Below are 13564 nucleotides of genomic sequence, written 5' to 3'. Positions count from 1 at the left end.
ATCCACAGTGTTGTTATCACATAATCCCCTGGTCTCTGGACAAAGCAGAAAGTGCTGCTTTATAATCTTTCAGATTTTTTTCCATCTGTGGTGGCAGATTTGTAATTGTATAGAAAAATAGTCTGGCTTGTGCGCAGAAAAAAAAAAAAAAAGTGTCCTCAATTAGTGTAGAATTCCCCCTCGTCTTTCTCTATTGAGAAACACAGCTTCTTACACTTATTCTGAATAATACCAAAATACCGTAATGCGGCTGGTTTAGTTTTATAAATGAGAATATTGGACATTTTTTCTTCTTTTTTTTGCTACAGAGAAAACAAGCAAATAAAAATGAAAAATGCATTTCCTCCTGTAGTGGATTCCAAAGGCGTTCAGAAGAAACTGAATCTACAGTATATTTATATGTCTCTTCATTTTTTAAAGATGTGTAATAAGCAGGTACTGGGATGCAGTAACACAAATGCTGCAGAGCATGGATTAACTATATTTAATTATCTAACAGCAACAAACTCCTCACAGGGTGATAGCAGGGGAAAAAGGGCTGAATAACGGTTGTTAAACTAGACAGTGTTTTGATAACAGTGCTCTTATTGTGGCTCCGCAGTCCGTCACTCTCTGAAGGTCCAGTGGGTAGTAGAATGCCAAAGACGGTCAAGCGTCTTTGGGTGTCCACGCCCAACACACGGTCCTGCTTCTGGCAGCAGCGGACGGTCTCTGGTTTTGCCCGCTGAGCCCCTAGTCCATGTAACTGCGGAGCAATAGGATCAAGCTCTCCGCAAAGTTCCAGTCGGCGTGTGTCTCTCTGGATAGCAGCCGTCACCTGAATGGCTGCGCTGCAATGCACTTCCAGGCGTGCACCACCTTGGATGTCAGCTGACACCTGGCCATCCGTACTGCGATGCTGTCCGATGCACGTTCCCCTGCACACCCACCGGTATGGGGGTGTCTCTCACACTGCCACCTTGTCTCTGCACGCTGCAGCCCATCACTCCCCTCACTGCATCTGTGATGCACACCTGCTAAGCGTTCTGGTGGGAATCTCCCTTCCGTTTCCTGCACAGCCACTTTTAGCTTATTCACCCTGGCCACACCCTCTTCACTCAGGTTACCGGCTTGCTCCGGCTGCAATTGCATTCCCTCCAGCAACAGGAGGTGCGGCCCCAGCAGTTCCAGACCCGGCACTTCAGCAGTCTGGTTCTCCCTTTTACATATGTATCATCATTAAGTGGTTGTCCAGCAACTTAAAAAGAGGGACATGTCGCCAGGTCTAAATTGGCCAATTTTGCTCTTATAATATTCCCACAGTTCCCAACATTTTTTTTTAAATCCGCCACACAGGTCCTATACAAGTTTGCTTACAAGAATATCTGAGGACGTGTCTTTAGGTTGCTTTGCATTATTACCCTGTAAGCAATGCCACCTTGGTAAAAGCAGATAAAAATTAGCATATGGCAAGAACTGTATGATGGATTTACCATAAGTCACAAAAAAAACAAAAAAGGGAATACTCAGGGGAGCAGTGGGAATAAAATAAGAGAAAAAAAATGGTCACTTTTACCTTCCGACAGGACTTTATTAACCGCTTCCTGATTGCCAACGGTAGATAAACGTCAGTGCTTGCTGGGCATTGTGCAGCGCAATTTGTCTACAGTCGGCGGTTTTGTGCCCACCGGGACCCCCACGTACCTTATAATGAGGGGATCACGGTGCACTACGCTTCCTGTGACCCCTGACCTCATCGAGACCTGATTGGTTCAGGTCCAGATGACATCAGCATCACACCAGCCAATGAGAGAGATCAGTGGGAAAGTTTGTTGTAGCGACTAACTTTCCCGGCAATCTGCCTCATAGAAACGCTGTTTCTCCTCTGATCTCCTGTCAGTGAGAGATCAGAGTAGAAACAGTGTGACAAGTGCTGCTGGCAACAGCTGTGCCAGTCAGCGATCTTGTCATAAAGTAAGAAAAACAGATACAGCAGGTCAGGGTTAGTGCTATAGTTAGGGTTATGGTTAGGGTTACTGTTAGGGTTACTACTATGGTTAGGGTTAGGGTTAGTACTATAGATAGGGTTAGTGCTATATTTAGGGTTACTGTTAGGGATACTGTTAGTGTTAATGCTATAGCTAGGGTTACTGTTAGGGTTAGGGTACTGTTAGACTAAAGTTAGGGCTACTGTTATGCTAAAGTTAGGGTTAGTGTTAGGCTAAAGTTATGGTTAGGGTTGGGGCTAAAGCTTGGGTTAGGATTGAGGCTAAAATTAGGGTTAGGGTTTGGGATTAGTGTTAGGGGTGTGTTGGTGTTAGGGTTGTGGTTAGGGTTATGGTTAGGGTTGGGATTAGGGTTAGAGGTGTGTTGGGGTTAGGGTTGGGATTAGAATTGGGGGGTTTCCACTGTTTAAGCCCATCAGGAGCTCTGCAAAAGCAACATGACGCCCGCAGACCATTCCATCAAAGTCTGCATTCTAAAACATCACTACTTCCCTTCCAAGCCCCACCGTGTGCCCAAACAGTGGATCCCCCCCACATATGGGATATCAGCATACTCAGGACAAATAGGACAACAACTTTTGTCATCCAATTTCTCCTATTACCCTTGTGAAAATAAAAAATTGGGGGCTAAAAGATCATTATTGTGGAAAAAATGATTTTGTATTTTCACGGCTCTACATTATAAACTTTAGGGAATCACTTGGGGGTTCAAAGTGCTCACCACACATCTAGATAAGTTCCTTGGGGGGTCTAGTTTCCAAAATGGCGTGACTTGTGAGGGGTTTCCACTGTTTAGGCACATCAGGGGCTCTCGAAACACGACATGGCATCCCATCTCAATTCCAGCCAATTCTGCATTGAAAAAGTCAAAACGGTGCTCCTTCCTTTCCGAGCACCCAAACAGTGGTTTACCCCCACATTTGGGTTATTGGCGTATTCAGGAGAAATTGCACAAAAAATTTTGTGGTTCATTTTCTCTTTTTACACTTGTGAAAATAAAAAAAATTGGTTCTGAAGTAAAAAAAGTTAAATGTTTTTTCCTTCCACATTCCATTCGTTCATGTGAAGCACCTGAAGGGTTAATAAGCTTCTTGAATGTGGTTTTGAGTACCTTGAGGGGTGCAGTTTTTAGAATGATGTCACTTTGGGAATTTTCTGTCATATTGACTCCCCCAAACTCACTTCAAATATGAGGTGGTCCAAAAAAAAAAAAAAATTATCGCCGGTCAACTGTTAACCCTTATACCTTCCTAACAAAAAAAATTTTGTTTCCAAAATTGTGCAGATGTAAAGTAGACATATGGGAAATGTTATTTATTAACTATTTTGAGCAATATGACTCTCTGATTTAAGGGCATAAAAATTAAAAGTTTGAAAATTATGAAATTTTAAAAATTTCCATTTTTTTTTTACAAATAGACACAAGGCATATCATAGAAAGTTTACCACTCTCATGAAGTACAATATGTCATAAGAAAACAAATCTCAGAATCACAGAGATCCATTGAAGTGTTCTAGAGTTAAGACCTCATAAAGTGACACTGGTTAGAAATGAAAAAATTGGCCCGGTCACGAAGGCAAAAACAGGCTCCGGCGCGAAAGGGTTAATTTAAAAAATGCCCAGAATTCTGTAAGAGGAGTAAATTATGATGTGCGGGCTACGCTCTCAGAAAGGATGGGATCCGGAGAGTTTGAGCAAAGTTTCACACCAACATGTTTCAGCATCTTTCTCCTGGTAAAAAAAAGAAACGTGTTTTTTTTACCTTAACATTTGGTTTTTATTCAGGAACTGAAACGCGTTGGTGTCAATAATAAGCCTTGCTTTTACTCTCCGGATATTATTATTTCCCTCAGCACAGCCAGCACATCATGATAATCTCCGCTTTGCCAAACTGCTATCTGGATAATACTCTACGACACATCAGGCTTCTACAGGTGTTTTGTCCCTACACAACCCTGGCATGTGAGCGCTACCATCATCCTCACAACCTTTCTTTCCCACATCCAGATCTTCTCAGAATGCTGTAAGGTATAGAAGTAATACTCCTCAATCAATGTCTACCCACCCGCTATAGGAGAATTACCTGGACTTTAACTATTTAATAAGTGATAACCAATTTCACAAATATTCTCATAGTTCTACATTCCGGTCCATCTCAAGCACTCTTTGTTGGCAATGATCATCTTGATCAGTTCCAGTTATGAGGCTCTCACCACTCTACATTGCTTCAGACACCAAGAAATCCTTCCTTCTTTCCTGGTCCAAGTTGGTGCTGTCAAGCAAACACACACTTGCCTCCAATGTCTTCTTCGGCACCCTCCTCGGTCCAAAAAGTCAATTTTTGCGTTTGTGCTTCTAGCAGTTCCCTATTCACAAACTAGTTCCTGATAAATGTAGACCATGTGAAGACTAATCTAGAGACAGGAAAAACTAGAAGTAATATACTGAATTTATTGTAGAGCTGAGCGGATCCATTCGCTGGACCTTGGTCCAGCAGTTGCGTAGGCAGTATTGCCAGCCAGCCAGGAAATCCAGGGCAATCCGTAACAATAAAGCACTTTGTTTTGTCTGATCTTCAAATATTTTTTAAGGTTTCCGTGATTTTTTTGAAGCTGAAGAAACTTGCACAAATTATTTTGATTGTAGTTCTCATCATTTTACAGATCGCGGTGGATGCAGCCGATGTCTTCATATCAGAATTATGAGCTCTAGATATGTAGAAGTGAAATGTAGAGATCACTGATAACCCTAATGAATTATTGTGATTTTATAAAGTGTCCAAAAAATATATTGTGTGTCTGTGATTTTTTTGATAAGCTGTCCAGAAAAAAATGGAAAGTCAAGTTGGCAACCCTGTATAGGCCACTATATGGGAACCCTATAAAAGGGCCACCAACCTGATGGCTCTTTCTGATTGCCATTGTGGTGTGATGCACTCTTGGTGTTAATAATCTGAAGAGACGCTAGGGATTACATCATGATGGAGGCGATCCATAAGGTTCCCGTCCAGTGAGCCTGAACCACGGATATACTGTAGCCGCTGGACTAGGATCCTGCAAGTCGATTCGCTCAATGCCCATCCATAATAGATTCCAGTAACTTTTCCAAACATTTTAATGTTACATTGAAGAGCCTTTCACAGAACCGGTCGGGTGGAATATAATAGATATTTTTATTGATGCACTGATTTTCACTGTGTATCTTGGGAGTATAACAATAATTACACCAATAAGACTTGTAATTGGGATAATTGCCATGTATTTCTTCTCTTTTTTTTCCATGTAAGAGAAAATTATTCACACCTTTATCAGGGTTGAGTTTGTGGATGAAACCACTGCTTGGAGAGGGGTGAAGGTTTTTGTTTGACCTACATAGAACATAGGGAAAGGGATTGGGCTCCAACACCAGTGCTAAGATGGGTGGGCACCAATTATATGTCTGCTAGCATGTTTTACATTTTTTTTTGTTGGGAAACCTTTGCACTGGCTTTTGTGCTCTGTTTCCAGGCCACAGACCAGCTGTAGTGCTCCCAGCAATCCTACAGTCTATGGATAGGCAATAAATCTTTTAAGGTTGCGTTCACACGTTGCAGCTGTGTTGCATTTTTGATTTGCTGCAGTTGCAATAAAACTGCATAGCTGCTGCCAAGATTTTTTAAAAGCACGGCAAATGGTGTGTCATGCCAAAATATGCAGCAAATATAGAGTATTATATATATATATATATATATATATATATATATATATATGCTACAGTATTGAACAATTCTCAGGAATATATGTTAATTTTCTTTTTCTACTGTGAAAAATCCCAAACCACAATCTAATCACCTGATGAATGCCAAGTCGACATTTATTGACCCATCTAAATGAGCCTTAACTTGTGTTAGTCACGATGATCCTAAAATTACTCAGCACTGCTCAAGAGCATAATAAATATACATACAAAAATCCCCTAGTGTTTGCAATGATCAAACCATTAAGGCCTGTTCAGACAGGTTGAAAAAGAACTATAGAAGGAACGTTCGTTCCTGGCTTTCAGCATTTCTAAATAGTCCTACAATCACCTGATAAATACGGTAAGTGTTTTGGTTAAAAAAACAAACCTAAAAATCATTTTCTGCAGCACATTGTCCTGTGCAAACAAGTTTAATGCTCTGTGTCACAGAATGATCGTCCTGTGATCATGGAAGTGTGGCCGGCCCGTGTAAACAGGGCATTAGATAACTGATAGGGGGTCATTTAAAGAAGCAAGCCAATGAATATTTTTTTCATTAAATCTGTGTATGCAAGTATAACATGGCATGGGGCGATAGGTGAGGTACTATTCTCTCACCCTCGGCATGTTACATGAAAGTGAGGGTCCTGACTGGGTGTGTGGACTTGGGTCCAAGTCAACTTTAGCACTTTCTCTACTGAGTATTTCACACGTTACATCCACAGTTGGTACATTGTGACATTTGCTTGTTTCCTCATCTTTCCCTTTCTGGCTGTCACTTCTGTGCTGTACATGCCCGGCCAAACTGTCCTAGACTTCTCCCCAGTACCTTCCCGGCCTAACCTCACCATGATGACAATTCCTTCTGCCTGTTTCGCTCCAGACTCAAAATCATCAGCCACCAGGCTTGGCTGCCTCTGGTAAAGTATCCGGCCCGTCCATACCGAACTCATCGAAGCTTCAGCTTCCTTCACTTCAGCTGTCTAGCCGACTCCTGCCCTAAAAGCATCGGCCGAGGCGACAAGTCTCCACATCTTTCCGTTTCTGTACTGGCCCACTGCTATAACACAGAGTGGCCGTGGGTAACGTGGGCTACAGTGCTTGAACTTTGCGTGGCTGCCAAGCTGTCCGGGCCTATAGCCCATGTGGACACTAGGGCACTCTGGACCCGTCTGACCTACCTTGCTACGAGGTCCCCACTTACTACCCGGCAGCCCCTCCTACAATTAACCCTCTATGAGTGTCCCATCAGCTATACCTCTAGAGCCCACTAGTATGCCCCATCTAGTGACCCGCAACAGAACTACACTTACCCATGACTATGTAATCTATATACTAAAGTGCCCTCCTCTCTAATGTCCCTAAAAGGATCCAATAACTTTCCCTAACTGTACATACACAACAGGCACACTATATTATGCAATAATATAATACAGAAACACAAGTCACTATGTTACAGCTTTCTACACAATGGTAATACATACATGTGGCAATACCATTAAAGACGCATGATAATACATATTTCTATGAAGCAGTACTGCAGACGTTTATCAAACATTATTACTTAGTAATATATACACAATAACTTTGTAGGGACAATCTGAGGGAAGGGAAGCAATAAAGACATCATTTCTCACACCCTTACACCACCACAACCCAGTTATACCACTACCGTCCTGCTTAGCAAGAGTCGTTTACCTGTCCTGCAGTTCCATGTCCTCTTTTCCCTTCATGGTGCCAGTATGACAGGCAATGTTGATGCTCTGAAACTCCCGCCTGGGACACTTGACTCGTATTATGTATTTAGTCCTGCTTAGACCTGTTACATTCAAGAGTCATAAGCTCAGGGTCTCATGGGTAGTCGCCCTCTCCCAGGACCCATCTCCAGAAGGTCTCTGTCTCAGTCACTTCTGCTCCGGATCTCGCAATTCCTTTTTTCGGTCTCCTCTTACTTAGGGACAGCCCAGAATGCGGCACTAATCACCTTGGACCTTTAAATCCACTTGCTATCCACTCCAGGCCCTATCTGGCATTATAAGAGAAAATTGGCACTTTCCCTTCCTTAGCCCCTCCCACTATGCGCTAATCCCAACCATTAACTTTTACTATCCCTATTGTTAAACTACACATAATATCAGTACTGCTAACACCTTTAACACATCACAAGTCACACTGTACATCACAGTTCACATTGCTTCATATAACATTTTACAATAACAAACTTGTGGGAATCGTGGGCAGCATATCCATCCCCTTACATATGTATGATGTATAGTGTGTTAATATACTCATCTACTGCCGTCTTCTTCGGGATCCAGCGCCGTTCTGCTCCTCTTCTCAGTGACATCACTGCTCTTTAGACTGTTTGGGTCACAATGTGATCTATGTAACCCAGAAGTTTCTTTTACAATGTAAGCCTATGGAGTAAGAGAACGAGGATCCATAGACTTACATTGTAAAAGACACTTCCGACTCACATATAGAATATAACATGACCCACTGAGAATAAGACCTGAATAGCACTGGATCTTGCAGAAAGCTGCTGTAGGTAAGTATGCTCAAAATAAAGGGAACACCAAAATACCACATCCTAGATAGCACTGAATGAAATATCACAGCTGCAAATCTTTATTCAGTACATAATGGAATGTGTTGAGAACAATTAAACTTAAAAATAATCAATGTAAATCAAAATTAATATCTCATGGGGTCTGTCTGGATTTGGAATGACACTCAAAATCAAAGTGAAAAATCAAATTACAGGCTGATCTAACTTTTAGCGTTCCCTTTATTTTTTTGAGCAGCGTATATTAACACACTCACACTACTTTTCATGCACATATGTAAAGATTTAATGAAAAAAAATATTTATGAGTGTTTCTTTGATGGTCGCGGTCGACCCTTCTAAATGGATTCTTAAGATACATTTATACTGTAAAGAACGCCAGAATTATCTTTTTTTGGTCACTGCAACATTGCAATAAAATGCAATAACGGGCAATCAAAAGATCGTATCTGCACAAAAATGGTATCATAAAAATGTCAGCTTGGCGCGCAAAAAATAATCCCTCACCCAACCCCAGATCATGAAAAATGGATATTGGAAAATGGCACCATTTTTTTTTTTTTTAAACAAACTTTGGAATTTTTTTTCACCACTTAAATAAAAAAAAAGAACCTAGACATGTTTGGTGTCTATAAACTCGTAATGACTGGGAGAATCATAATGGCAGGGCACTTTTAGAATTTAGTGAACATGGTAAAAAAAGCCAAACAAAAAACAATTGTGGAATTGCACTTTTTTTTTTGCAATTTCACCGCACTTGGAATTTTTTTTCCTGTTTTCCAGTACATGATATGTTAAAACCAATGTTGTCGTTCAAAAGTACAACTTGTCCCGCCAAATACATGCCTCATATGGCCATTTTGACCAAAAATTAAAAAAGTTATGACTCTAGGAAGGAGAGAAAAAAAAAAATTAAAATGCAAAAACAAAAATACCTCTGTCGTTAAGGGGTTAAGCATGTGAAACATACCATAAATGTTTTTTTTTTTTTTTTTTTTTTAAAACAAGCATTTTTTTGTTGTGCTTTCTCTTGTTAGCACATTTTTTTTTTTTATTGATCACCCTTTGGGGAAAATACTTGACAAAAAAAAGCCATAACCAAACCATGCTGTCATTGGAATAAAAACCTCAAAAAATATAGCTCCATAAGGTGAACAAAAAAACACACATTAGGGAAAATTTCCATGAGGAAACTGACCTGTAGTGAGGGTTTTAAAATCTGCACCACGTTAATTCTTTGCATGTAATTCGGTGGTGTTTTAGCTCTTTGGAATAAATTATGTAAAATTAGGTTAGAAAAATCTCCACCAAGTAATCAACATGTAAACTTACCCTTAATTGTCACCTGCCTAATGCAAATAAGCAAGGAAAAAAATTTCAAAAAACAAAAGTCTCAGGCTATGTTCCCGCATGGCGAAAATGTGGAGTTTTTTCTACTGCGTTTTTTGTTTGCAGAAAATCTGCTACATTTAACAGATCAAGGAACGCGGATATGATTTCTTGAAAACTTGTGCCCGCTGCGCGTTAAAATATGCCGCTAAACAGTGCGTTGTTTTATTTTGGGTCCCAGGCAGACCCCAAAATCTAATGACCTAAGCTAAAATGGTCATATTTTTCTAAACTCCATACACATTGATGAGATTCATTCTGAATAGCACTAACTGCAGGCTCAATTCAGGAAAACCCAACATTATCATGCCCAAAGCTAACTATGAATTTACAATTATTTTTTATTTATTTTTAATGTGAGGATAAAATGGAGTTTTAGTGCAGTTCTGCAAAAAAAATAAAAAAAATCAAGGTAAAACCACACGTGGTAAATGTATCTGTCATGGCCGTCATTGCTACAGAAGCCATTAATGTAGCACGTCTGTGCTGGAGCTGAAACGTCATTTTGATATTGCATTATTTGTTCTTTTTTTGTATTTTTGTGCATTTTTTGGGTGTGGTTTTGTGGCAAGTGTTTCTTTTTTTTTTTTTTTTCTTCCTCATGAAATTGAATAGCAGATGTAAAAATCTATCAGGCCGGTTTCACACATCAGTGTCTCCGGTACGTGTAGTGACAGTTTTCTCATGTACCGGAGACACTGACACACGTAGACACATTCTAATGAATGTGTCTATGCAGATGTCAGCGTGTTTTCACAGACCGTGTGTCCGTGTGCAAAATACGCTGACATGTCCGTTTTTGTGCAACAGCACGGATCACACGCACCCATACAAATCGATGGGTCTGTGTAAACACGTACCGCACACGGATGGTGTCCGTGTGCGATCCGTGTGCATTTTTAAAAGTCGGACAGCACACGGATGGTACACACGGACATACGGATAGCACACGGATGGCCTACGTATGGACACGGGCATGGTTAGCTCCGGTACTGGAAGTATCTGGACATGTGAAACTGCCCTCAGACACATCAATCTATTGAAGCATTTTTTTTGTGGTGGTAGGGCGTTTTCACACATGGCAAATATACTACAGAATTATCTGCAAGTAAAAATCACTTTCATCTCTCTAATCATGATGGATAAATCCGCTAATTATAACATAACCGTGAGTAAACAAACTGAAATAGTTAGATAAAACTACCTTTGCCATGTCTTTGACCTTTAGGCCAGGGTCACATTTGCAAGAAACTCGCACGAGTCTCATGTCTCAATACCTGCACTGCCGTCTTAACGCGGGACCAGAGTGTGCGGCTGCATGTATTTCTATGCAGCTGAGCGCTCCGGTTTCGAGTGCCGGCGGCAGTGCCGGGTATTGAGACATGAGACACGTGCGAGTTTCTTTCAAATGTGACCTTGGCCTTAAGGATGTGTTCACACAGTTTATTTTTGCTGAGTTTTGTGCAGAAACTCTCCAATCAAAACACGTGCTTGGTGTCTGGTGCTGAACGCCAAACACGGACTTTCTCCTGGAAGTCTGTTGCAATATTCATAGTTCCAAGGGAAGTCTGTTGCGGAGATACAGAGAGACATTCCAGCTCAAAAGTTCAGGTCCCCATTGTTTTTCATGGAGTTCAGGTTCTGTTTCATGTTTGTGTACAGTTCTGGTGCCTGAACCGAACTTTGGAATAAAGTTTGGGTCATGTTCCAGAACCCGAACTTCCACGAGTCCGCTCAAACATAGTCCAGTTTGCTGGACCCGTTTTTGGTCCTGGTGTCAGTTTTTACAATCTCGATACTCACATTTTACTCCAGTGGAAAAACAACATTTAATTAACTTCTCCTACCTATTAAACATCTATGCTCTTTTTTCACGGGGCCGCTAACTTACATTGGCGAGTTTGATCCAAAACATCCAAAGCCTTCTACCTGCCATCATCTGTGGCTTTTTTTATGATTTTGTATATTGTAAAAATGACATTGCGCCAGGCAGGGCTGGACTGGGCATCTGGCAAATGCCAGAAGGACTTTTCTGTTAACAACGTAGCAGACAAGGCAGCCCATAAACAGACTCGGTGATCTCAAGACACCCATACTGTTAAGAGTTGTGGTGGAGCACAAAGTCGCTGACTCCATCACACCCCAGCAGGCACAGGTATCATTAGAAATATTGATCTGGTAGTAAATCTTGCTTTCTTCCATCCAGGGTAATATTAGTAATATGTCCTCATCTGGTGCTTGGGGATGGAGACAGCATGGTCCTGTGTGACTTCAAATGTCAGGTCAACCCCAGTCCATACCTGGCGCCAGGCCAGCTAATCAACGGAGGAGCCACGATGGCGGCAAGTAGGAGGAGATTCAAGTGGTCACGGAATACAGACCCGGCTGGTGAACCGGCTTCTCATGAATCGATTAATCTATTGATGGCAAACGTACCAAAAACTGATGTGTGAACCCAGCCTAATTTGATGTTGACTTCGAAACACAATATCTGTTGCCAATTTTCATTGTGGATTTGACCAATTTTCAATGCCCAGAGCTGATAGCAGCTGGAAAAGTCACTGGAAATCCACAACAAAACAAGACAGGTTCTAACTATGACAACTATACATTTTTTTTTAATAAGGCAGATGATATAAGGTTGCCAGACATTTTACAAGACAAAGTGTTTCTTCACCATTCCAGCTTCAGCCTGTGATCTCATTGTAAACTTTTTGGATATGTTCCCATCTGCTTAGGCCTGTTTCACACATCAGTTTTTTGCTTCAGTTAAAATCCGCTAAAATGGCGGACAACGGATTCATTCTTGGACTGATGACAACGTTTGTCACTGGACCGTTATCCGTCGAATTTTAAAGGAGACAGAGAGAGAGAGACAGAGAGAGAATTTTTCGCCGCCAGAACAGAGTTTAGGGTTAAATTTCTGAGAAAGGCAAATCCTCCGGGCATGCGCAATGTGAAATGCGGATCCGGCCGCCGAAAAAACGTTACATGCTCCGTTCAGGCATGTCGGCGGATGCCAAAATTTTGGCGGATCCACAAAAAAAGGATCGAACGGATGGCCATCCGTCAACATCCGCCGGTATTGCAACTCAATGGGAAAAAAAATGGATCCGCCAAGCAAAATGGCGGATCCGTTTTTTTTGCACAACGGCGGATTTTGACGGATTTAAAAAAACTGATGTGTGAAACAGGCCTTAGGGATTACAGCAGCCATACTCTATCCTTTATGCATATAGGAGGTATCTGTATATAATACCATAGTATACATGCTCAAAGGAGGATCTTATCGATTATGCTAATCCTAGGCCTCGTCCAGATGACTTTTTTTTTGTTTTTAAAGCACGAGAAAAATGGACTGAATTTCATCATTGATTTTCATGAGAGTTTCACCAGAGTTTGCTCTGAGCGTTATCAGTTTTTCTCTTATATGAAAAAAAAAAATTAAACTATTTCTATTCTTTTCCTAACAGTTCATAAAAATCGGACCGCACTCCGAGAGCTGACCAATATTTTCAACGATCCATAGACTTGCTTTGCAGATTTTGATCCGACACTTGGACATGTCACTGCGATTCTGCGCGGACAATGAGGTCAGCGGAAAATCACGGACATGGGAGTGACTATTCATTATCGTAGGTACGAGTGCTAACCGTGAAAAGCATAGATCACACTCCTACACGAAAAACGGACGTCTGAGCGAGCCCTAAGGATATGTTCTCATGTTGCGTTTTTTTTTAATGCAAATTTTCAACTGCGTTTTACAATACCTGCAGCAAAGTCTATGAGATTTTCAGAAATCTAATGCACACACATTGGTTTTATTTTCTCTGCGCATTTTCAGCATTTTTTCACCCATAGAAAACAATGGGTAAGTACAAAAAAAAAAACAGCAAAAACTGTAAG

At 41.1% G+C, this 13564-nt stretch overlaps 1 protein-coding gene across 8 annotated transcripts in view; it reads right to left on the bottom strand.

Annotated features, from left to right (window-relative positions):
* Positions 1–13564, bottom strand: part of BLNK (B cell linker) — a 383923-nt gene that overhangs the window by 83057 nt on the left and 287302 nt on the right. For 2 of the 8 annotated variants that reach the window (XM_073546536.1, XM_073546538.1), the window contains exon 1: positions 7402–7451. The exons of the other annotated variants lie outside the window; for them this stretch is intronic. In XM_073546536.1, coding sequence (XP_073402637.1) covers positions 7402–7436 — 35 coding nt within the window. In that variant the 5' untranslated portion in view covers positions 7437–7451. Of the gene's footprint in view, positions 1–7401; positions 7452–13564 lie in introns of those variants that run through there. 8 annotated transcript variants of the gene reach the window in all.

Source organism: Dendrobates tinctorius, unplaced genomic scaffold (genome assembly GCF_039654945.1).
Source record: "Dendrobates tinctorius isolate UK_male_01 unplaced genomic scaffold, ASM3965494v1 ptg000147l, whole genome shotgun sequence".
Taxonomy (NCBI): Eukaryota; Metazoa; Chordata; class Amphibia; order Anura; family Dendrobatidae; genus Dendrobates; species Dendrobates tinctorius.
This window is presented reverse-complemented; position numbering and strand designations above follow the sequence as displayed.